At 36.4% G+C, this 26,837-nt stretch overlaps 1 protein-coding gene across 1 annotated transcript; it reads right to left on the bottom strand.

Moving 5' to 3' along the window:
- Positions 1-137: 137 nt before the first annotated feature.
- Positions 138-26,837, bottom strand: LOC113064090 (tumor necrosis factor receptor superfamily member 10B-like). The gene is made up of 10 exons (XM_026234637.1): positions 26,577-26,837; positions 9,804-9,957; positions 8,869-8,997; positions 6,905-7,016; positions 6,465-6,595; positions 5,080-5,166; positions 4,840-4,877; positions 3,671-3,970; positions 3,457-3,493; positions 138-2,552 (listed from the first exon to the last, which is right to left on the bottom strand). The coding sequence occupies exons 1-10, from the start codon at positions 26,601-26,603 to the stop codon at positions 2,263-2,265; spliced, it is 1,305 nt and encodes a 434-aa protein (XP_026090422.1). The 5' UTR covers positions 26,604-26,837; the 3' UTR covers positions 138-2,262.

Here is a 26,837-nt window from a genome sequence, read left to right as displayed (position 1 = left end):
TAAAAATACAATAAGAAATAGACATTATTAATAGATAATAAAAACCAATCGTAATAATAGTATAATAATTATATAATTAATATTTAAACACAATAACACCATGTCTTAAAACATAAATTGGAGAGAAAAAAAAAATGCCATTTTTAATTATTTTTATTTTATTTTATTTTAAAACAAAAACATTCTACTTTGCAACAACACACATTTTACATTCATAAACAAGGAAACAACTGTCTAAGGGGGAAAAGAAAGGGATACAAAACTTCTACTCTATGCTTCACTGAGAAAATGAAGTGCAGAATGAGCGAGAACTGAGGCATGCGAGGCTGTGTTAGAGGCGTCAAGGCAGGATCAATGTGGAGTCGATATAAAACTAAACAAGTATGTATAAAACAACACAGAGAAACAGATGGCACTGACCTGCTCAGAGGTAAAAACTCCTGCATCTACATTTGAAGAGACACTCAATGTTAAATTCAGTGCAAAAAGATTGAAGATGTAAAGAAAAGGCTGTGTAGATGTGGGGGGAAAAAGGTCCCTTAAATTTGATGCAGGTTTTTTTCTCTTGCTATTCAACTCTATGTCAATAGGTGGCAGTGCCTGCACTGTACACATCTCTACAATTTAAGAATTGGAGCCATTTTGTTCGGATCTGATTTCAGCTTTTAAACTCCCAACAAGTCTGTTTAAGGAGTAAAGCTGATGTGAGATATGTTCTGAAAATATATTTCATACACCAATACAGTTACATAGCTATACAGCCGAGTCAGACGACAGTTCATTTACTGCTACGTAAATGAATTAAAGAGCCCTGTTTATTCAGATAACATCAATTCCACTTGTTCATTTCTATTTCTGTTTGTTCCTTCGGTTCAGTTTTTAGGCAGTACTTCATTACATTTTGCTCTTAGGGCTTGCATAAATATATATCTATTAGTTTTGTTTAATAAAATTCTGGACAACTATGTACATTCTAGACAAAACGTAACTAAACTGAAAATAGTTTCTGGGTGAGCACAAATTTCCTTCATCTTTTAACCCTTTAAAAACACGTACCTGTGCACTACCGCAGATAAAAACAAGAACAGCGAGCAGAGGTTTGAAATGCCTCCTTATCCTCAATATTAATTCAATCTGTGGAAGCAGATACGGGCGTCCAAGAGATACTGACCCTGGTACTCGTTCAAGCTTTTCTTTAGCATTTCAGAACACGAACGACTACATCCACGTTTGGTGATTCATATAACAAGAAATGCCGTGTCAGTATTAAGTGACACACTGGGGGGAAATGCAGAAATGTCTTCTTAGCTATTGATAAACTACCTGAAGATGGCACTAATCTGCTTGTGAAAGGACCGGAAGGATTTGACTGGTGAACATTTGAGTTATGTTAAATGCTTCAGGAACACTTACTGTAGGTGAATATTGGTAACAGGTATAAATAATGCGTAATTACATGAAACAAATAAATACATCACTGGTTTAAATATAAATAAGGGAAAAAGAACAGGCAAGAAAGGCCGAGAAGGTTGCAAAACATCTCGTCCATGCACCAAACAGATGAAGGAAGGTCATTTGTCGAGAAAAATAATAATAAAAAAAATTAAAAATCACCTTTCACAGATTGGCATAATTCAGGGGCAGCCTATTCTGTAACAACCAAAGAAAAATTAAAGTTCTGAACTTCACATGAAACTCTGGACTGCTGACATACGACTGAAATCCAAAACTCATTCTGAGGCTTATTTGCTCATTTGTAACTGAGTTCGTTAACAAGGTTTGGTAGCTAAGAACAGAAGTGATTCTGTTTATGAGAATATGATTACATGTAGTGTGAAGCTTGTGAAAATCTTCAGTTTGTGCCTGTTGAGTATGAACAAGTAAGGCACGGAACTAAATACACTTGCTTTTAGTTTGAACATTTGGCGTAATCAAAGGTTTAATTGACATCATTACGTAGGCTTTGGATCAACCTGTAGTTTAAACGCCTGAGGCCAGTGCATCAAGTAACGCTACTACAATGCACGGTTTAGAGGGAACACATCGCCCTCTGCTGATAGCCAGTGTAAATCCTCAAAAAAAGGTCCAGTGTTGGCTTCTAAACCCAACTTGGGCGCTACAGAGAGGTGATTCTCCAATGTCTCCGTAACGGGACATCAAGTTCATGCCAATAGACCCTCTGAGGAGAAATTAAAACGAATCAACACCTCTCCGTTATTTCGTTTTTTTACTTAACAAATATCTTGCAGTCTTTAAGACATGTTACTCATATTTGTAGTAGCCTCGTTCAACAGCCTTGGAGGCGATGTGTTCTGCTGAATACCGCTGATCCAGGTCTAGCAGAGCTTGTAGTAATGTGTTGATGTTTGCCCGCAGGCCCTCTTTTTGCATCCAAACCCGCAGTAGGTCATACACTTTGTCCATATGCTGCTGCGTTTCAGCCATCTTGATGGCGTTGTCGCTGACGCCGATGCTGCGGAAAAACCTGTTGTGGTACCGCACATCCAGGGTGTCAAACAGGTCGAAACTCTTGTTTAGAGACTCCTCCTCACCTATTAAATCAGAGCAATGAGACTTCAGAAAAATGTTTAATGGCCCTTTTGAATATGAACTTTAAAAGATCCAATTATTTTAATGAAGAGGGCGCGTTCTGTACTTATAATTAAGGTTAGGAATGATTAAAATAGGGAATTAGTTTTATATTTATTTTCTTTATTATAAACACTTAGTATGATTTTTATTGATTTTTGGAAGTAATTATTCAGCAAGGATGCATTAAACTAATCAAAACTCACACTCGTGACAAAGTTTTACATTTCAGATAAATGCTGTTCTTTTGAACCTTCTATTTATGGAATTCTGAAAAATATGATCACACTTTCTACAAAAATTAAGCAGCACAGCTGTTTCCAACATTGATATTATTGTTTCTTAAGCACCAAATCAACATATTAGAATGATTTCTGGACAGAAGTGATAGCTACTGAAAATCCAACTTTAACATCATAATAAATAACATTTAAAAAAAAAAAAATGTTATTGCTTTATTTTTTGATAAAATAAATGCAGCCTTGGTGAGCATAAGAGACTTATTTTGTTTTTAAAAAATCAGACCGACCCAAAACATTTGAACGGTAACGTATCTTATTTTTATTTCTATCTTTTTTACATTTTCTTTCAGTTCCATTTTTGTTTTTTGAACATTTGCACTCTTCAGAAAAACTGAAAAAAAAGAGACAATATATCTTACTTCTGTACTATTTCTCTTTTTATAGCTAATTTATCTTAATAATGAGTCTAAACTAACAAACTGAAACATTGTGATGTCTGGTGATGTCTGAATTATCCTCTGATGTGGTTACTGAACTGCTAAAGTCACATTTACTAAATATAAGCCAAGAAATGTTATGTTGTATGTATTCTCCAAATACTGTGTCTGAAAGAATGATATCTTACCAAGTACAGGAACAAGTCTTCTGGGAGGACCATCATTCTATATACACAAAAAAAAAAAACAAAAAAACTGATTTAGCAATGTTGTAAAATTAGTTTTTCAGTTTTTAGGAAATAAAGATTTCTACTTGGGAACAAGGATTTTTCCAAACATTTCAATGTACCATCTTGTTGTTTCATTGCATTTTGATCTAAACAGATACTAGTTCTTACTAACCCCTGCCCATGGCTCTGTAACCATCTCTGGCTGTCTTTGGGCATGGGGAGTCGATTGTGGTGATTCCTCATTGTAGACTGCAGGAGGGAGGGGAGATAGACTGGTTTGGGAAGAGCTGGTAGTGTTTGGCAAGCTGTCACCCAGTCCCCGGTCCTCGTCCTCCACTGGTATGCTCTTGGTGCCGGTTTCCTGTGTTTCTTGCATTAGAAAGGGGCGGGACTCTAGGCGTTGACCCTCTTCCCTCTCTAATCCAGCATTGCGGCTGTTCTCTTGTTCCTCTTCAGATCTTGGGCGCTTATCCTAAGTGATGTCAAGAAGAACATCAACTTATTAAAACTAGAAGTAAATAAATTTAATAAAAAATATATATAGATTTTTTTTCATATAATTTAATCAATATTTATTTAAAATATTAACTATTGTGTTAAATTGTGGTGGTGTTAGCGCAGTGGATAAGACACACGTCTGTGGTGTGGGAGACCCGGGTTCGAATCCACTGTGAGACACCAATGTGTCCCTGAGCAAGACACTTAACCCCTAGTTGCTCCAGAGGCGTGCGACCTCTGACATATATAGCAATTGTAAGACGCTTTGGATAAAAGCGTCAGCTAAATGAATAAATGTAAATTAAATTATATTAAATGTAAAGTTTTTTGAAGAATTAGAATAATATTCATGTATGAATCAAACTGCTGTATTTTCTGGTCTATAAGTCGCACTTTTTTTCATAGTTTGGCTGGTCCTGCGACTTATCGTCAGGTGCAAATTATTTATCAAAATTAATTTGACATGAACCAAGAGAATTATTATTTTTTTTTTATCCTTTATTTAGCCAGGAAAAAAATCCCATTGAGATATAATAATCTCTTCTTCCAGGGAGACCTGGTCAAAAACGGCAGCACACATATAGTTTCAGACACATAAATATGGAAAAACCAATGGAAATGGTTGAAAAATGGAAACCAATAGAAAACATTACTGTCTCCTGCCGCGACGGTAATATTTTCTATTGGTTCTTGGTTCTAAATAAATGCGATTTATAATCCAGTGCGACTTATATATGATTTTTTCCTCATCATGACGTATTTTTGGACTGATGCGACTTATACTCAGGTGTGACTTATAGTTCGAAAAATACGGTAATGCATAAAAAGCCAAAAACCACTTACGATAGGAACTTTCACTTCTTTCAAATCATCAGCAGGGCCTGAAATAAAATTGACAGGAATTATGTCCATAAAACGTATGTATTTAAAGCAGTTTCAATAAAAGTTGATTTTCCACTTTGCAGATCTACGGCATAATACTACGAATGCATTAAATGTTGCGCAATTACTTTAAATGATACAGATATAACTGCTGCAGCAGTGTTATTCAATACAAGGAATAAAAAAGGATTTTTAACATACTGCTTCGTTGACGTCGATATCTTTTATAGAGGAAAAATATTCCAAGCAGGATGATAATCAGCAGAAGTAACACTGTTATAACAATCGCTGAAAAAAAAAAAAGAAGATTAAATATTTCCTTGATTCATAACATGATGCAGTGTAATTAATGTCATGATTGTATCACTTATTTTATCAATTTAAAGTTCCCCAATTATGCCATTTCCAATATTGCCTTTCATCCCGTGTGTAATATAGCTGTCTGAAAATGCACGATAAATAAAGTTATTGTCTCCAAAATAAAGTATCGACTCTGTATAACCTAAACGAGCCGTTAGTATTGTATTAGTGTCACTTCCGTGATGGCTACACGTAACACATTTGCATAATTCCAGCCTACGTTGGCTGGCCACAAACAGACCGTTTCTCTAAGCTCAACGTGGGATTCACAAAACACTTGCTCTTGAAATATGGCTCAGTAGTACCCTGTTTATTTGGACCAGCTGGCTCTACTGAATCACAACCTGTAAGTATGACAAATAATAGATGTTTTTATTTTTTATTGAAGGTTCAAAATGCGGAACTATGGAAATGGGTGTATCGTTTCTGACGAGCTGTGAGCAGTATACCAATCACAACAGATTGGGCCATCTGACCAATCAGAGCAGAGTAGGCTCAGGGAAATCCTGAATCTTAGAATTGCTTCGAACAAACTGTCTGAGAATCATTGGAAAATTAGGTAATATTAAAGGTGCTATAGGGAACTTTTGTAAAAATATAATTTTTACATATTTGTTAAACCTGTCATTATGTCCTGACAGTAGAATATGGGACAGATAATCTGTGAAAAAAATCAAGCACCTCTGGCTCCTCCCAGTGGTCCTATTGCCATTTGCAGAAACTCCATCGCTCCCGGTAAAAACTAACCAATCAGAGCTGCGATCCGTAACTTTGTTTGTGTTCAAAATGTAGAAAAAAGTATATAATAAGCGAGTACACCATGAATCCATTTTCCAAACCGTGCTTTTGGCTTGTCCTGAATCACTAGAGTGCACCTATAATAAGTGTTTATATTCGGACTATTTTAGATTGCTTCGGGGGTACCGCGGCGGAGTAACCCAGTACCTTTGTGATTCTTCATAGACATAAACAGAGAGAAGTAGTTCCGGCTACGATGTTCTTCCGCAAGACGCAAGCAGTTCTGTTTATTAACCGCTAGAGCATCAAAAGTTACCTACCGCAGCTTTAAATGCATATTTTGAGAAAACTGAATCATTTTTTTTTACCTTGCATGTATGTAATTGTATTGTAGGTGCCTCCCAAAACAATATTAGGAATCTTAAAAATGGCATAATAGGGGCACATTAAGTTTTTTTTGGACTTTTGTACACATGTGCTTGCCTTACCTATAGTATTAGTGTCATTTGGTGCCGAAGGCTTTTCCGTTGGACCTTCTGTCGGAGGAGAGTTTGGCTTTTTGCACTTCGTATTGGATGTTGCAGTGCAAGGGCTCACTTCTTCCTCATCAGCTTTGCACCTGCAAAACCACAGTCAAAAAAATGCCTTTTAGAAAAGGTGTGAAGCCAAAGGCTTAAAATAGGAGTCTTAAAATGATCTTCATTATGAATAGCACAGTAATAGCCTCAGGGGTTAAAGGTGGAGAGAGCGAATCAGTGGGAAAGGGATCTGACTCATTGGAGGTGGTGATCTAAACCATAGGCTGGGGCTAAAAGGTTAAGAGAATAGAAAATGGGAGTGTCAGATCTGTCTGCTTTCATCTGGGTGTTATGCTGCAGAACAGAGGTCAAATGGGAAGAGCATGTTCCAGAGGAAATGAGAAGCTCACTTGGCACATTTCTTGCACACTTCACATGGCTCGTCTGGCAGGCAGAAGGTACCGGGTTTGCATTCACACTTTGTGTTGCTTGTGCTGATGCATTCTGCAACCATGATCTGATCTGTAAAGGGAGGAAGAGAAGGATGAAGAAATCAGAACAAGTGGGAGAGAAGCAATGGACCTAATGGTTTTGTCTCAGCAAACAGTTCAAATGCATGGGACAATTATGTCTCTGAATGGTGACCTGAGTAGTGTTGGATCAGTACAGATTTGATTCAGATTCAGAAAGAATGATTCAGTGTCTATCTGTTACAGCTAACATCTGCCTCAGAGAACAACTGGAATAGAGACAATGTCTTAACACACATCTGAAGGGTGAACTGAATAATTGCATCAATCCGGATTCAGTCCAGATGCTATAGAGAATAATCCAGCTAGATTCAATCCAACTCTAGATAAAAAAAAAAAACGATTCTATATATTATTGTTAGAACTATAACCTGTCTCTGAGAAAAGCTGAAATGCACCTTTAAAAGGGGGTTAAATTATTTAAATGTCTGATAAATCCAGATCCTGATCCAGATTTAATCCACATTTAGATGAAATAATAATACAATGTATATATTTGAAAACTAATATCTGCAGACAGCAGAAATGCACCTCTGCAGGGTAAGATAAAATAGTTACATTTTTGATAAATCCAGAACCCCATCCAGATTCAATCCAAAAAAACAAAAAAAAATTACTCAATGTTTAAATTAATTACTGGATAATTTCCAATCAATAAAGATCCAGTTTCAGCCCAGAATTACATTTTCTTTACAATAGCTGTACTGCATGGAAAGTCTTATCAACACACCCCTGTGACTCAGCAGGCTAACCTGGGAGTGATTCATTGCACAAAACAGATACCGAACAAGACGCCACATGATACAGGCACGCCCTGCATCATCCTAAAACCCATGCATGCACACAAACCTGGACAAGAGACACAAAGGTGTGCATAAACTAGAGGATATATCAGTCATTCATACACACACACACACACACACACACACACACACACACACAAATGGCTAGTGAAAGAACACAGGAGTGGGGCCACACCCAGGACGTGTAACATTAGGAGATCAGATTCCCAGGAGGGAGGTGTCCAGCACAGGAAACACTAGACTCAGCTCTATTCATGGGGCCTGCTTATGTCCCCTTCCTCTTGAGAATCCTATGGGTGAGATTTTCTTTATACGAATAAGTAGTGTTTGGATCTGAACAAGCAGTAGGGTCTTGTGGGAAAGAGTGATTAGGTAAATCAAATGACTTAATAAACGGTGAATGTGGCTGTCCAATCAAAATAAATAGCAGTGTAATGGATGGCTTTGACTTCACAGGAACCACAGACAGACTAAATAGCTTTGCAAATAATTGGGCTGTCACAGCAGAGCTTTCTCCGATGGGTTCAACTTGCTTTAGATGTTGAGATCACAGTATGCCGCACATTTTTCCATTCTGTACAAAGGCGTGTCTGAATTTCCAAAAGCAAATCATTCTTATGCCAGCATTGTTATATCATCTCAGAAATGTTTTTTATTTTTATTTTCTAATTTCTAGATTCTGAGGTTAAATGTTTGTCCAGTAGTCACCGGTGATTGGTTCCGTTATTGTCTTCCCAGCATGCCAAGGAAGGACCATGTGTGTTCTATCATTCGAGATGTATAAATGTTACATTCCTGAGTGCTCTGCTTCTCTAGAGAGTCAGAGCAGACTACAGATGGCTGTCTACTGGAAAACTCAACAATCAATTACAAAAGCACAAGGTTCTTCTGTATCTCCAAGTGCAAGTCACAGACCTAATTCAAAAACTTACTTTAAACAACTCTAAGAGGAAGATCTGGCTTTATGAATTCTGGAATTATGATACTGACTCAAACTCAGGGGTAAATGGCTGGTTTAGTGAAGTAGGTGGAGAACATTACCTCTGTGGCACTGGCTGCACTGCAGACACTGCTCCATGCCTGTGGGGTGTTCGGCATACGTGCCCTTCTCACAGGAAGCGCAAATGCCCTTCTCCTGGTTCCTGCTACACTTCTCTTTCACATAAGTGCCTGTGAATAGAAAAAACAATGTGTTGCAGAAAAGATTTCATGAAAGACATTAGAACATAAGATATGGCATTAGGAGTGAAAAGTAGAATGGGAATGAGTTCTTATTTAGAATCAAACTCAACAGCAACAAAAAATGATTGTATTATTAATTTAAACTGCATGCCTCCTTTGTCACATTACATGTCTTTTAAAATGTTTTTTATTTTTGTCTTGGTACATATTCTGACACCAGTTATCTAGTATTAAATTATTAATAAGCATTTCTCATATGAAAACTCTCATATTTAAGTAATTTTTTCAAGAATCTATTAAGTGCCATTACGTTTCATAAAATAAATTTACATTTATTAATACATTTATGCCATTATGTTTCACAAAATCATCTTGTTTTATATTAAACATTAAATTAATCTCATTATATCATTTGTTTTACATTCATCATATTCTCATTGTAACTGCCAATACTATATTTCCAAACTCTATATTTAGTGTTTAATTCCCATCAGGCAGTTTGGTGATTTAAGCTGCTCTTCATGGGTGCTTCATGTTTGCAGAGAGTAAAACACATGTTGTTAAAGAACCATTTTGCTATTTTCATCAAAGAATAATACTCTTAATAGCAACACTGGCAGATGTTTGTTAGCGCCTCATCAACAAAGTCTGGAAAGCCATTTTAAACATCTTGACTTCCAGTGTATGCTTTAATTTACTGCTTTGAGCGATTTGAGTCATTTGTGTTTACAATACTGGCCTTCACAAGGGAAGTTCTCACGGTTTGACAGAGATGAATCTTCACTAGAACTTACCGGCTTCACAGTTCTTGCAGCAGAAGCCATTGTGAGGATACTCTTGGTTCTCCACGCAGATCATCTGTCTTGCTGTGAGGTTCTGGAGGTCTCCTGCAAACACTAGCTCTGCCGCTCCATGACCCACATGAATCAAGGCAATGATGATAGGGACCTGGAGAACAAAATGAGATTTTTCAATATGCATTCACCATCACTTGCAATGTATCAAAGTGGGTACTTAGAAAGATTTTGGTTTTACTTGTTAAATCTGTAAAACAGAAATTATGACTTGCGTTAATATTTTAAAAAAATATTAGGATTAGGTATTTCATTAGATCAATTGTGATTAATTTTCAGATTTAATGTGTTTGAAAACACACTGATGCATTCATCTACTTCAGCTGAACTAAAATAAGATAAAAAAAAAATCTACTAAAATAATAAATGACTGTCTTACACACTTCAGACAGCAGATTTATTTACTACTTACATTATTACAAATATAACAGGAATAAAGTTGGGAAATGTCTCATCTGGATTTCATTCATAAAACTATTTGTTGTTGCCATTGGTGCAAAATGAATCGTTATTTGAGCTTTGCTTATGGAGCTGTAGGGGGGTGCATGAGACAAAAAAAAAAAAAAGGCTGGGAAGAACAGTAGATAAGAAGTTTCTTCCAGAGAAATACCAGTTTTGTACTTTCACACGGCTGCAGAGTTGTGCTCTCTCACACACATTTACCCTTTCTTTCTCAGTTACAGAGGCAAACAGAGAGGTATTCTGAGTTCTCATAGCTGACCTTGTGTAAGCAATCTAGCATTTAATTCAAACCATCTGATGTGCACATCTGCAGAGCAAAGCGAATTAACAGAGCAGGAGAGTCTTTTCCTGGACATGAACAAAACAACCTACCCTGACAAAACGCTAAGTGTTCTATGGGATCCATGGAAATACCAATAAACGTCTAAAAAAAATGATATTTCTCAAATGGTGGGGAGAAAGTAAGCTCCGACAAAGTCATATACAACAGTGCAAAACAATGCTAAATGCAAATAAAAAGCAACTAATCATATGGTTATACATATTTAGGACAGCAAAATGAAAAGGCATGTCAGCTTTTTAAGGGAAGAACAAAACAAGTCCAATAAAATTTGTAGTTGATGTCAAAGGCACACAAATAAATGCCACAGTAATTCGTCTGTCATTTGGACATGATTATTTTGATTCATTAGTTTAATTACCCATAAAAAATAAAAAACTCCCAAACTCAAGTTACCAATCTGAATCAGTCTGTTGAATCCTTCACTGAATCCATCCGTGTTTGACTCATTTGTTGCTACTGTTTTGCACTTTGAGAAGTCTAAATCACTATCATTGTTACAATGAAAGGCTTACTGTCCATATCTCAATGTATTATTCAAACTGCACGTGTACAACAGATATTTGAATAAATATGTAGTATGCTACCTTGTACCAAAACTGCATGCTAATATTAATCTCCTAAAGGTACAGTAGCAAAAACAGCCTGTTGATTTGGAACACGGTCTGTGGAAAATGGTCATGTAGACCTAAATTATGAGTGTTTCGGTGCAAGAAACCTTGACTTATATTATATGTGGACTTTTTTTTGTGTGTGTGTGGGGGGGGGGTGCATAAGTGCTTTTTAAAACATAAATATGGCACTTGAAACAAATGTCCTCGATGCTGGTCAATGGCCAGTGAGTTGGGTATCTCCGTCTTTTTGTCTCCGGGGATAATGGGAAATGTAGGCCGTTAGAAGGAGCCGGTAGTGTCAAGTTGCCGGTGAGGTGTATCATGGTGTTGTGTGTCTGGGAGAATGTGGGTCATTTGAAGTGGTGGCTCTAAAGTGCGTTGTTTAGTCATAAATGAGGCCTTCTCATTGTGACATGCTGAAAAGAGGGAGAAGAAAGAAGGGGTGCCTCAGGGACCGAGTAAAGTGCTCGTCTGAAGTAGAAGACCCCTGCTCCCTATGCACAGTCCATACAGAGCTGCTGTTGACTCCCTCACACACACACATCTCTGTCTGCTCATAACGCCAAATATCTCTTTTCTCTCGTTTGACTCACTCACACACAAAAGCATACACACACACAAAGAATGAATGAAAATCAACCACCCTATCACACTTCTTTTCCTCTAATACACACAAGCACACACACACACCTCTTTCTTTGAACATATGTGTTAGACACTCATTCACCATATGGATGTGCTCTGATACACACACACACAGCCACACATCTCTTTTATCTTGAACACTTTGCATTTAACTGAAACCTCACATCTCTATCTAGAGAGTTAGGGTTGAGCTTCTTTTCTCAGTAGAAAAACATAAGTCATTTAAAAGTGCTGATTCATATCACAGAGTAAATAAAGATGGTAAACCTGGAAAATCAAAACTTGATGAACAGACTTTAATGGAGTGTAATCTTTAAGTATAATGGTTTTGATTTGGGATACTGGTTGGGCATGTTTGTAAGAAGTATAAACAAATGCCCATAAAATAGAAATATTTTATTATGTAAATCGCCTCGATTACGATTGGCTAATCATTGCTAACCAATATTGAAGAATTCTGGACTATGGGTGTTCACATTATTAATATGCTCATTATCAATGTGCAGGATTTGATTTAATCATGCGGATATCTAAATGATCTGTTTTTGTAGCGGTGTTCGCAATAGTAAAAAAGGAAAAAAGCATTTTTATAAGCCTTTTTGAAATAAAACATTATATGAACAATACAATTTGAATAAATGAAAATTGTGGCTGAAATGGGGCTATTATTACAACTAAAAATTATATTTAAAAAAATACATATTAAATTATAAATTTACTCCTGTGACGTCAATGCTGAATTTTCATTAGTTAATTCTTTACTCCAGAATTTAGTCTCAAATGATCCTAAAAAAAAAATATATTTTTTAAGTGGTTAATAAACATTTCTTTTAATCTTTATTTATTTACTTGAAATAGTGACTTTTTTTTAAATGAATAAAAAGTTCAAGAATATGCAAACTTTTCAATGGTAGTGTATCAAGTTGAGTGCCTTGCACTGTGGGACACACTATCACAGGGATTATATATACACATTTCACATTTTTATTTTTATTCTTCTGAGCATTCTGTACATGCAAAAATATTGCATGCTGCATACTACACAGAAAAAGAAATATGGTAGCATTCTATTCTGTAGCCTTTGATTCCATGTGCCTTTCGATGTTTAGTCAATAAGTTAAGCTACATTGCTGGTGACAAACTTCAACAGCAAAACTTTACACTGTGTTGACAGTGTAATATTATGTACTAATATTTGTAGAATAGCAACTGGGTTGCCAAAACAGAAGAGCAATCAGAGAAGACATTCCACCGAGGAGAAAAGCAGAATGCTACATGTAAACTAGTATCAAATAGAGCTGAACAGCTGCGTTAAGACGCCACAGAGGACCAGGGGTATTAGAGAATACAGGGATACGTGCGCTATAGTGTGCAACACAACTGAGGTTCTCAACAACTACTGCATTTTGAATGCTATTTCATCTTTCATATTTGAATCACAACAGCCACAGTAAATCAACTCCAAAACAGAGCAGAGACTCCATTCGGGGTTGGAGCGTGCACACATACAGTAAAACCTCAAGACAATGAAATAAGTGCGGACGAACCGAATGCATGTGTGAGAGTTTCTTGAGCGAGTATGTGTGTGTATGGGGGGGTTCTGAGACAGACTTTGGCTACAGTGGAGCTCTCTGGATGTCAGCCATGCCTTGTTGTTCTAAGGGAGTTTCCTGGATTGAGCAGCACTGTCGAGCCACACTCTCCACGCTCACGTCAGACTTTCCACAGACGTTCACATGCACACACACACACACACACACACACACACACACAATCGCACCATTTAGACGCAGCCGTCGGGAGGTGGGGTCAGAGAGCGACGGCTATGGAGTGCTGGAGGAATTTGAACAGAAAAGGAGAAGGGGGACAGATACAATAGACGGAGTGTGAGAAGACCAGAAGTGGTGCAATACGTAGGGCAGGCGCATGGGAGTTTGGAAAGGCATGGCAGAGAGGAATGAGGAGTGAAAGAAGAGAGATTCCTGTCTCCAAATGGACACACTGAAACCATTTAGATGAGGGGAACATTAAAAGTCACACTAATGAGTTACAGTACTCGCTCTTTTTCACCCAAAAAACGCGCACACACTGCAAAGACTGGATTTTTCCATATGGAATGAAAGTACAGGATGAAACACATATCAGTTGCTACGGCCCGAAAAATTTGTAGCTGCATTAAATGTCTGACACCTGTTCTGGACCCCTTGACACATGCGAACCCATCTGGGTCAAAGTTCGCTGATTTGCCAATGACAACACCCACCCATGACAGTGGAGCCTGTCTGACAGACGTCTATGCCAAGCACTCTTAAAAAGCAGTCAAACTTTTTCCTGACTGTGTTTGTGTGTGCCAATGCTATGGAAACTTCATGTCTCCATGGCGACACGTCTGATTCCAGAAGAGGTGGTCTCTTTTTCTTTGGAGAGGCATGGAGAAGGAGGCTGGGGGAGCAGTGACATCACTTCCTGTGTCTGCACATTCCAGAGCTGGTGAATCACTGGATTCCAGAGTGACTAGAACTAACTTGTCAGCTTTCTTGCTGACAGCTCATAGTGAAACTATTAACAAACAAGACACACTGGACGTCATGACATGGCTTGCTTGTTTTCATGTGCTTCTGCAGTTACAGCCACACCTTTTGAAGATTTTAGTAAAGAAAAACAGTGGCTCCCTGAAGCTTATCTACATTCTTATTCTACTTTTGTTTTTTTTCCTGCTGGTCTACATTCATTTTCACTTGCTCTGACAAAAACAAAAAATTTAATTGTTTTAAGAAATACTGACTTATAAGAATTTATAAAAATATATAGATTTTTTAATACTATATATTTTTTTATATTTTATTTCTCATTTTAATATTATTTATAATTATACACAAACATATATTGTTTTTTTTTTTTCATCAAATATTATGTTTTCTTTCCGAACACGGGTGGAAAAATGTTTTTTATAAATTTCTTTAACTTGGAGTTTTCTGGAAGACAGCAATGAAATAGAAAATGATGCCATGCATAGCAAAACAATATTAATGCATGTACACGGTAAGATACCATAATAAATTAAAAAATAATTATAAAAAACAAAAAACAAAAAAAAAACACTGAAGATATGGTGCAAGTCACAGTTTCATCAACCAGCCAGAACTCACTTACATTGGCCTTGTTTTTGAGCCCTGACAAAGTCTTCTTAGTAAAAAGAATTTAAAATGAATAAAAACTGTCAGGTGATGTACTTACTAAATATCTAAACTTGCATTACATTACTTACATTTATCTAAAGTTTTGTTTGTTTCACTTCACTTTGTGACGCAAACATCCAGAAGACATTAGCGCCCAAATACAGACTATTTAGTAAAAACTACAACCCAACCTTGTCTCAATAATTACACAAAAAGACAGATCTTATGCTAATAATCATAACTCAAACATTGTTTAGAAAAGTAATCTCATCTGGAAAAAAGCTTTGTGGACCGGTGGTCTGGCTTTTATTAGCGAGCGCTGCTGAAAGTGAACTATTGTCTCCATTATCAGTGCTTCAAGACTATCCTGATAAACCGCCGGTGAACCATGACAAAAGCGTCTCAGTAGCGGAGGGATGCGGGTCACCTGCTAGCCATGACCGGATAGAACTAAGATAAGACCAGAACAAACTCAACGCAAACTGGCTTCCTGCTTTCCCAGGCAATTCATTTCTACAGGAGGAAACGGCAGTGAAATCTGGTTCAGACTTCAAGGCCTCCACTCGCTTCAAATCAAACTTGTGCATTTCATTTATCTCACAGAACATCCTTCACAAAAAAGTGAGAAGGAAACGCTCACACGCAGACACATTCACAGCATCCAGACAGTCTGTGTTAGGGTTTGGCCTGTAATAGGTGGTCAGGACGTACACCAACATGGTAACATTAACCTCTAATTAACTGAATGAACGGCAGAAAAAGAATGAATGAGTTTTGTTTGACTGGCTGACCACCAAAGTAAACGTAACCAGAAGCGGTGGTCACAAAAGAGCTGATGAATGAACCGGTTAATGCCAATGGCAGAATGCAATAAACAACCACACAACAGTGCAAAGAAACCTTTGGCCTGAATGAAGGTGCTAAGTGTGTTGGCTTTCTTTGCTACACTTAAACAATCGAGTATACAATGCTTGCCACCAGATCTAAACTATTAGACAAGAACATGACATCTTCATTGTTTAAAAGTGCCTGTTTCCACATGTGGATAGGCAGCTGTACTGTCTCTCTCTCTCTGTATCCGTTTCATACACACACAGACACTCACTTCTGGCACAATCTTGGCTAATGGCTAGTTGACAATAGGGTCTCACAGGTTTTATTGTTTGGAGTTACAGTACGATAAGGCCGTCAGTCATTCACATTTGCAGCGTGTGTGTACGTGTTCAATTAGCGCTACATCCGTATTCCATACTGTACAGTGCATTTCATTATGTATAATGATTGGAATTGACGGATAGACAGGAGTTTCCCCCGCACTTAACAGATGATTTCTGTCAGAGCTGTCGGTTAAGGGACGACGAGCCATTTTTCATTATTTCCAGCGGTCCGGAACAGGAGCCTTATGGAATCTTGTGCCTCACGTTAACCTCAGATTATGGTCTTTTACGCATTATACTGACAGGATGCACATGATAAACATTCTGCACAAGGACAAAGGCTCATCGAGAGAGGAGGATGATTGATAGAGAAAGATTTATTTTTATTTGTACTTTTTTTTCATGGTTTTTGATAAATATTAAATATGAAAGCACAGCATTTGTTTAACATATCAATTGTTTGTTATGGCTGTACTGTGATTTTAGACCCGTTTAGTTCACATACATACATAGATACACACATATATATATATATGTGTGTGTGTGTGTGTGTGTGTGTGTGTGTGTGTGTGTGTGTGTGTGTGTGTGTGTTTTATGTATATGTAAAATTGACATAATTTACAAATTTTGTACTGATTTGTACTGATCTCAAATACTGACATTTTCATATAAATCTGTATAACCAAGGGGGGAAATTTAAGTAAGTCAGATGATTCAGTGTAGCGAGGTTACACCTTTGTATTAAATTTACAGGAAACACACAATGCTCTGCAACATACTAAAGTATGCAATGTTTTGAAAGCACTTTTGCTGAGGCCACAGCTGCCCTTTTGATGAAATATGACAGTCACATACATACTGAAACTTGTGAACTTTACCTAAACCACAGATTGTGTGAAGACACACATACATACACACAGACACACACACACACACACACTAGCATCTTGAGTATGAGCGTGTGAAAAACTGTAAATGGCTCCTCTCGGGGAACACAGGAAACAGTCAGACAATGTGGAGGGGCTTCATCTGGAGTTCAGCTTCATGCTGGGCCACAGAAAAACACACACACACACAAACAGTCTTTAATGGGAGTTTGAATTTTCGGCGACAACAAGCTTAACAATCATTTACCAAGCATTTAATCCTTCAAATAAACCAATATATTCTCCCGAAGTGTTTCACAACTAATCCAGTGATATCACAACCCCAAACCACATAGTGAATGACAGAATGAGCAAAACATTCTGAAACCTCCATCCCAACAAGTGTGATTTCTCAGTCCCTTGGAGGTGATGAGGGGGGTTCTGAGCGACCCCTCAGTCTGAGAGATCAGGCGGGCAGCCTGCTGTCCTTAGTGTGAATGGGAGGATATTAATAGCCTCAGAAAACCACGACAGCACAATCTTCAACATTTCAAATTTCCTGTGGCTTTTCTGTCTTCTGTTAATAAGGAGTGTAGTGAATAGTGACCAGAAAGGGCTGTCCAAATCTCTTTCGTTGAGAGAGAGGAAGAGAGGGTGAGAGAGACAGTCAGACAAAGACAATTGAAGCAAAAAAAATTGTAAAAAGTGATTTACAGAGCACTTCCTGTGTAAAACCGCATCTGCGGTTCTGCACAATATACGAGGTACAGCTGGTGAGATAAAGAGACAAGTTCACACTAGAGGTCGACCAATATTGGATTTTGCCGATACCGATAGCTAGGTTGGACCACACTGGCCGATACTGATTAATTAACCGATAGTTTTTAAAATGGATACTAAAAAAAACGTTAAAATAAACTAAAACAGTGCTTTATTTACAAAAAAGAATTAGTAGTAGTTATAATAATAATAATAATAATAATAATAATAATAATAATAATAATAATAATAATAACAACATTAATCGTAAATGTTGAAATTACCACACTCTAATAGGGCCCTATGAAATCTGTTTAATTTTTTCCTAAATTCCATTTTATTTATTTCCAAATTCTGTTATTTTCTTTTTCTGGATTATGTTTATTCCATTTTAATTTTACTGCACTCCTGTTATATAGTTAAATTAAAGTTTATTAATCATAAAATAAGTCTAATTGAATAAAATCATGAAACTTACACATTTTCAAATAAGTTTATTAAAAGTTTAAGAAAAATTACATGATTAGGGCCCTATGAAATGTTTTATTGTTTCTCACCATATTTTTTTTTCTGTTACCAAATTCTGTTTTAGCATTTCTAATTATTTGAATACATAAAACAGCTTAATTTATTTTTTGCTTAAAGAAGCCTAATTATGTTTCCCTCAAAAATTCTGTGTGTATTTACAATTTTATTGTTATTAAATCAAGGCATGAAACATTAATTTTATTTGTCTTTTAAATTACTTAAAATTACGCAAACTTTTTTTGTTTTTTGGCAAACAAGGGGGATTTACTATTAAAATTAAAACATGTATGAAATGTTGTGTGATTATTCCTTAAGAAATGATGTTTGTTTCATTTTGGCAGTAGACGATGTACATTCAACTGAACAATAGACTTCAAAACCGGACTTTTATTTTGACGGGTTGCAAAATAAATGAATACTTTTACAATTATGAGCATGTGATATGATGCTTTTGTTCAAATCATTATGTGACTCTCAGAGCAGTTCTGGAGATGTTGTTCATATGTTTTTGTCCTCATTTAGTGAGACAGCAGATGCTGAAAACACCACAAGCGTCACGCGCACTAAACTTTGAATTGTTTTTATGAATGGATTCCGCGACATCGTCTGCGTTTTCTGCATCGCGAAAATCACAGGGCCCTACAATTATCCCAGTACACTTGAACTGTTTCTGTTACTGGACACTCAAGTGATCATCTAATCAAAATGAAAGAGCAGTGTTGAGTCCAGGAGAACTCACCAGTATCACACACACTCCGGACACGTCGCGTTCAACTCAAGCAGCGGTCTAAAACTGTTTATTTATTCATCAAACAGACACAAGTTTACCTCAAGAATGAACAATGAGCCAAAGATAAGATTGAAGTTCAGTGTTTAAAAAACGGAGGAAACGGAAAGAGCGATCTATATTATAGTTCTATAAATGAAGCATACAGACTTTATTAGAGCTATAGAAAGACAAATGTTTTGATGGAAATGCTCAATATACAATTCATTATCTACATAAACAACGTTTCATGGCGAAATATAATGCAATTTCATGTTAAACTATGTGAATGGCGCTCTGAGGCGAGGCAGTATTTTCTGTCAGAAGTTTCTCGCTCTGTTCAGCATCACGTGTCTAAACACAAAGCACGTGCTGTCAGTGATTTCAGCCACTAGAGGCCGCTCTTGCACTGTATAATGAAAACAGAGCCTTCTCAGCCGCTCCAGCAATGGACTCAACCCAGGAAACTATCAGCCACTCCAGCAACGGACGGAACGCGGAAAACTATCGGCATTTATTTTTGTCGATAACGATTGTTCCAGCAAAACTGTTAAATCGGTCGACCTCTAGTTCACACATCCATTATAGTTTGTTTGAGAACTTGAAGTCTACAAGAAAAGACTAAAATGGGTCCATCCACATAAATATGTCTGACTAACAGTTTAACTTCCAATTCACATTCCTTATTTTCTTCCCAAATAAACTTTTATGTCTTTAAATACTTTAAATATAGATAAAATGCTTCGCATTGCTGGTTTGGGCCCACAAGCAGAACATCTGAACTTATTTAATAACGTTACATTCGATTTTCCTAAAGTGTGATGCATTTTCTTTTTTTGGCAAGTAGCGTAATGTCACTAGGTGGGACAAATGAGATAAAAATGCCACAGAACGAGACTGAAAAGATTAATCCTAACAACAGCCAGAGTAAAATAACCTCTACCCATCCCTGCCAAATTTAATTAGCATTAAATATTTACATTTCTTTACAGCTCTTTCCATGGAAACCTCAGGAGGTAAATAGCTTGAATATGCGTCACAGATCAAAGTCTCATCCAATGAAAAGCTTTAAAGCCTGGATGACTCAGTGCCTCTTCTCGTTGACAACCCCATTGATTATCAAAAACAGGTCGAACAAGTTTCAAAACTAAAATGACCTTTGCTCGTCAAGCAGTGAATCTTTACTGTATTGTTATCAAAGGAAAAGATGCGTCAATTTCTTCGGCTAGAAAACAAACAACCTGGCATAAACAACACGCTTCTTTTTTCTTATCTGAGATAATATCAGTAGAGTGGTATATGAATTGTGTAAGATGACATTTTAAGCTTGAAGAACATATTCTCATGACATTAGGCCAATGCCACGCTGGGTTGCCTCACTCATTAGCTAGCCTCAGCTCAGTAAGCTCATATCAGGCAGAGGCTGAATGCCTTTCCTATTACTCACACAAGCAGGAGGTTCAGTGTCGGACGCATTTTTTTTTTTTTTTACACTAAATGCATTCTTTGACCTTTTCAAGGTGAACATTAATTTAGGCATCTGCAAATGTCAGGAATAAGTAATTCTGGACATGTAAGTTCTTCAATTACACAGGATAAATATAAACAACTAATGATTCATAAAAAAGAAGAAGATAAATTTCTAAATATATATAAAAAGTAAAAAAAAAATTATATATATGTATATATATATATATATATGTATATATATATATATATATATATATATATATATATATATATATATATATATATATATATTTATTAGTGCTGTCAAAATTAGCGCGTTAACGCATTCGATTAATTTGAAATATTTAACGCGTTAAAAAAAAATAACGCAATTAACGCGGTTGCAGTTTTTTTTTATTTCCAGTTGTGGCCTATGTGTGTTCAACGTGCAAAGAAATATGGATAAGACCAAGGAAGGACTTTTAGACGGAAAGTTTCAGTATAAAACTCTGCCGGATTACTCTTCAGTCTGCCACAAGAAACATTACTCTTCATTTAGTCTGCCACAAGAAACAGCAACATTAAAATCATGAATTCAAATGTCATTTAAAAAAAAAAAAAAAAAAAAAACAATGACTGTAACAGTGCGTAAATCAGACCTTTCTGTAACGCTAACGTTAATAAGCTTAAATGAAAATAACGAAATAATTGTGTAGCGGAGTATTTTTTGTACACAGTGCTGCGAACTGTCAATCACTCCTGTGCGCGTGCATCACTGTCTTCCTCCAGCTGCAGCAACTTGCGCTCTCTCTCTTCATCAAGCTTTAAAACAAAAAGGGGACAAAAAGATCATATTGTCTTTGTGCATAGGCTATAGATTAATTAGATAAATGAATATCTAAATTTGTGCCTTGCCGTCTACGGTATTTTTTTAGAACTTAGAAAAAAGATGCTGCAGCCAATGAGCAGCCAGCGGGGGCTGCAGGACGACTCAACCTCCGCAGACAGTTTTTAATGTTTATCAGACAATAAATACTCAAGATTTTGCTTTAGTATAACTCACAACGAGTTTCACACACCTTCTCCGGCCACGATGAGTTGTTGACACTTAACAGTGGGAAAAGCGACACATGCGCTATTCACTTGTATAACTTAAGGGTGAATGGGTAATGTAGTTTCTGCTCTGGGTGGGATGAATTAGGAAGCTTGCATTGTGAAGGGCGCTCTGAAAATCGGCAGTGCAGGTAAAAGATTAAAACCTCTATTAAAACAGATGTCCAAATGAGCGTACCGGCTCACTTAAAGCACTGGCAATGACTATACTTTGGAATTTTTTTGCAGTCCACTTAGAATTCAACATGGAAATCATTTTTGTTTTTTATTGGCATTGATTGTTTTGAAATTCAAATGGTACTTACATGCCTGTGTTTTTATTTCTGTAATAAATATGGCTTTCAAGCCAACAGTTAATTTGGAGGATATTGATGATTTATTGCAGGTATGTTGTTTACATGAGAAAATCTGTGTTACAAGTTAAACAAAAATTCCAATAAACAATCATATTTTGAATTTAAATAGTTTCTTTGTCTTGAGTTTACATTAATTATTTACATTTTACATTTACATATCCAAAAAGTTTCAGTCTTTTAATTGCGATTAATCGCGATTAATCGCGATTAATTTTAAAAAATTGTGCGATTAATTAGTTAATTTTTTTTAATCGATTGACAGCACTAATATATATATATATATATATATATATATATATATATATATATATATATATATATATATATATATATATATATATATATATATATATATATAAAAATATTAAATTGAATTACATAAGCGGCCCATCTCCAGCAGTCACTTCATACATATCAGCCAAAAATATATTTTAATAAATAACATTTATAAAATATACCGAAATATATTCGATGAAGGCATACTAAATAAAACATTTAATAAAATATATAGATGATACATTGGTTTAACACAAGCCTCTAACCAGAATACTTGGGGAATATCAATAGAGTGTCATCATTTAGTGCATTAGTCCATTTAAAGAAAGCTAAACAGTTGCTCTTTGCTCCCTGACATCAATAGCAAGATAAGATTTAACAGAAATACTCCCGACCACACGGCAAATGCACATGGAAAACATCTGCAAGGTGTGACAAAGCTTCTATTATGACACTATTATCCAACGCTTAAGTGAGACATAACACCCTCATCTAATTTCCTATATTTAAGCACACACCCCAATTCAAGCGTGTCTGCCACATTGGCGGGTCACCCGATCTGTGATTAACCTGTGGATTCATGTAGAAAACATAAGAATAAAAGAGCAAGTGAGTGTTGTTTTCAAGAAGGAACACACACAGGAACACACACGTCTGATTTACTATCCTTGTGAGGACTCTCCATAGCCATAATGGTTTTTATACTGTACAAACTGTATATCGCCCAACACCAATCCTACACCTAAACCTACCCCATTTTTACATTCTCAAAAAAAACTCATTCTCATATGATTTACAAGCTTTGGGACTTCAATTTAGGTCCGCACAGTAACACGAGTCTCCATGAGTAACCTATTATTCAGGTTTATGTCCCCACTGTAATAGAAAAACATGCACGATAAATCGCATGCAATATTGAATGTGCATCTTGTCAGTAAAGCCGGTTCGGTAATCAGCGATAAATCTTCATTACCTGCCTGCTTTTACATGGAGCAGCATTTACTACACAGAGCCGTTGTTCACTGATTTATCATGCAGCCCTAATGCGCACACACACACACAGAGAAAAATGTACACTATTAGCATTTTAACTGGAGTCAATGGTGGTTGAAAAGAAGGGTAGCTGAATAGCAGGCTCATTGTAATATATGTAACGCATCTCTCATTCAGTCACTGAATCTGGGTGCAGTGAAATGTAAGGTGTGGCCACCTTAGAAATACATGAAACACCGACAGATGCCTCACCTTTCCTGGGAAGAGCTAAATGGCAAAAGAAACAAGCCTAACCACAAACCCACATGCTATGAAGGTGCTTTCATTTCGACCACAGATAATATTTCATTCGTCTCCTTCTTGAACTTTTGAAAAACACACAAATTTAATGTCACAGGAAAGATGAATAAGCTGAAGATTTTGCACATGATATAAAGTACATTTTAAATATATTTTGTAAAAAAAAAATTAACAATTATAAAAGAATTAGCAAAATGGTCTTAATAATAATAATTTTTAATGATTTTGATTACGTCAAATTGGATGAAAGTCAAAATCCCTAAAGCATTTAATTTCTACTTTCATATTAATCAAATTTCCCCCGAGACATCTACTACTTGTATCAATGAGTTTATCCTAAAATCATTGTGCAAAAAATAATCTCAATTCAAATAAACTATAAACATATATATATATATATATATATATATGTGTGTGTGTGTGTGTGTGTGTGTGTGTGTATAAATATTTTTTAAAAAGCTCCATGCATACTTTTAAAAATAAAAGTTTCATGAAGCATTTCATGTCAACTACTCATCAACATCCTTACATAACAGCCGTAAAGCTTGAGCAGGATTAATGTACTTCTCATCTCAGTGTAAACACTTCAGGACCTTGTTTATTGTGGGTAATCTACAGCAGAGACGAACATATATGGTACGTTTTCTAAAACACACACAGTCTCCCACACATCCACATCATTCTCATTGCTCTGATAATGAGCGTTGCATTTAATTGCATCACTCAGTCTTCCCTCTTCCTGACTCCTCGTTATTGTGTATTCTACAAACATCTGAAGATGGAAAGCGGCTTTAAAAGGCTCCTAACGAGCTGCGGGATGTCGACTCCGCTCTGGAGTCTTTCTTGTGGATCCCGAGGTATGCAGCACATGTCCTGTTTGGATTTCAGAGCCGCTCGGAGAGATACCATGCACACTTCCTGTCCATACCCACACCCTAGAGAGAACACTCATAACATCGAGAAGTGTGAGAAAAAAACAAGGTCAAGACAGGGAGAGAGTGAGAAAGATATCTGTGCACAAAGTGAAAAGAAACAGCATGTATTTTTTTTATGTTCCTAAGAAATCCCAAGCACAACAGAAAGAAAATGGAAAGACTTTGGGATCGGGGACCCCTGCTTCAATTGGACGCAAAATATTTGTGACTCTGACAAGATCTGACAAAGATCTGATTCCCGTCACTGCCATCTTTGTTGACAGGAAGTTTAAAGTGGGAGCTGTACGCCTCCGTCCACCCCCTCCCCATCCGCTCTCACTAGCCCAGGAATGTTTGAGCTATGCAGACTGGCAAGGATGTGCTATCTTCATCTTGTAACCAGCCAAACAGAGCAGACCAATAACTTAGCAAAGTTTACAGCGTGCATAAACAGTTGTGTTGCAAACAATCTCTGCCCTGTCATTTCAATAAACAAACATGGGCTTCAAAGTAGGATGAGTCTACCTGGGGATCATGGGAAAAAGAGGCTGTTGAGGCAACAGTCAAGGTTACTAGTTAAGATGGCCATCATTCCCTTTGATGATTTCATTATCAAATTTACTAATTAACTAATGATTAAATGTGCCAATTGCTTCTTTATATAAATGTATGCATGCATGCATGTACACGATATACACTTAAGTTTAGTGCAACAACTAACCTGTGTTTTTCAATACGCTGCTTTATGGAACGGTGTGATTTTAAGTTAAACATACACAGTGTGGCTCTGAACACAAGGGAACGTTTTTAAGGTGAGTCTCGGCATTCAGTCGGTGAAGCGTTTTCATAGTGCCACTTTTGGCAAAGCAGAGCTGGAAAAACCAACAGAAGGGCAGTGAATGGCTCTTTCAATGTGGAATAAACGTAACACTGGCACTACTCTTAGAAAACTCTCACAAGGCAAGATTCATAAGAGAAGAGAAGACCGGGAACTGCTTTACTGGCTGAAATGTTTAATAATTGCTCCAGCTGATATTTTTAACTAATGCTTCCACAGTTTAAACCAATATGTCACTATTTGGTGGGCCTCTGGAAAAGCACTCAAAAAAAGTTGATTTTTTAATAACAATAATAGTCATTTATTCTTAAGTGAATACCATGCATCTTATCAAATACTCATTTGAAATAAATGAAAATAAATTCCAATTAATTTGAATACAAATATTACTATTATTTCTAATAATAAGCAATATAATTATTATTAATTATAAAATAAGTATAATGCATTTTAATTGTTGTAGCCTAAAGATCATTTAGTTATTATTGTGTCACAAATCTGAAATTAAATATAAATAAAATCTGTTGCATATAGGTTATCTGTACCAGAATCTAACATATCAAAGTAATACGGTGTAATCTCTGTAGTTTATCATAAAAAAATTATGATGAACTACACATTAAGGCGGTCTCAAAAACTGGACAGAACTTTGTTACATGTTGGGTGCACTGAATGGTCAAAAAAATGTTGCATAGGTAGGCAGCTCACTAAGATTTGAGATAGTCTACAAGACTTTTCGTATATTAGTCAATGAAATCAAAACTCAATATAAAAACATGAAACTAATGTTAGTGAAGTCGGAACCAGAATAAAATATCAGCGGCCAGTTCAGTTTGATGTTCTTTATCACTATCCACTTTCATATTTGTTGTAATACAAATTAAAATAATAAAAAAAAAAATGAAAAAAAAAGAAAGAAAACTAAAAGCATATCTAGAATAAAATATACTTGCATGCATCGAAAAGTCTGATGAAGTAACGCATAATCATAGAAAATGACTTATAACATTCAAAGCGTTATGACCGCTCACACCAGTTCATATCCATTTACACTACAAGAACAGAATAATGGTGAGCCAACAATTAAATAATCCAATACTCAGAAAAATATACACTGTTCAGCCAAACTACCCAAACAAAACCCGTGGGGTTTCTTACCATGACTTTCATCGTGGATTTATCCATCCTGTAAAGGATGGCGCGTTTTCCCGACTTTTCCAACAACTTGTTGATTCGTTTACGCTCCGGAAACAATGTTTTCAGAACAAACTATAAAAAAAGAAAAGTGACTGCCCAAATCAAAGTACATCCAATGTCTGACGGCCTGTCAGAACAGAATCATTTTCGGCTGCTTTCACGTCGAAACGCGGTTGGTGTAATGCGACGCCTTTCTCTGATCTTATGGCCAAGAAGAAAAAG

The sequence above is a fragment of the Carassius auratus genome, chromosome 46, assembly GCF_003368295.1.
Source record: "Carassius auratus strain Wakin chromosome 46, ASM336829v1, whole genome shotgun sequence".
Classification (NCBI taxonomy): Eukaryota; Metazoa; Chordata; class Actinopteri; order Cypriniformes; family Cyprinidae; genus Carassius; species Carassius auratus.
Note: the sequence above shows the minus strand (reverse complement) of the source record. Positions and strands in the feature narration are given on the sequence as shown.

Coding starts and splice junctions, on each gene's coding strand:
- LOC113064090 (XM_026234637.1), bottom strand. CDS start 26,603: ATGGATAAATCCACGATGAAAGTCATG. Junction 3,494..3,670: donor TTACAGAGCCATGGGCAGGG/GTTAGTAAGAAC, acceptor TTGTGTATATAG/AATGATGGTCCTCCCAGAAG. Junction 2,553..3,456: donor AAGACTTGTTCCTGTACTTG/GTAAGATATCAT, acceptor CTGATTTAATAG/GTGAGGAGGAGTCTCTAAAC.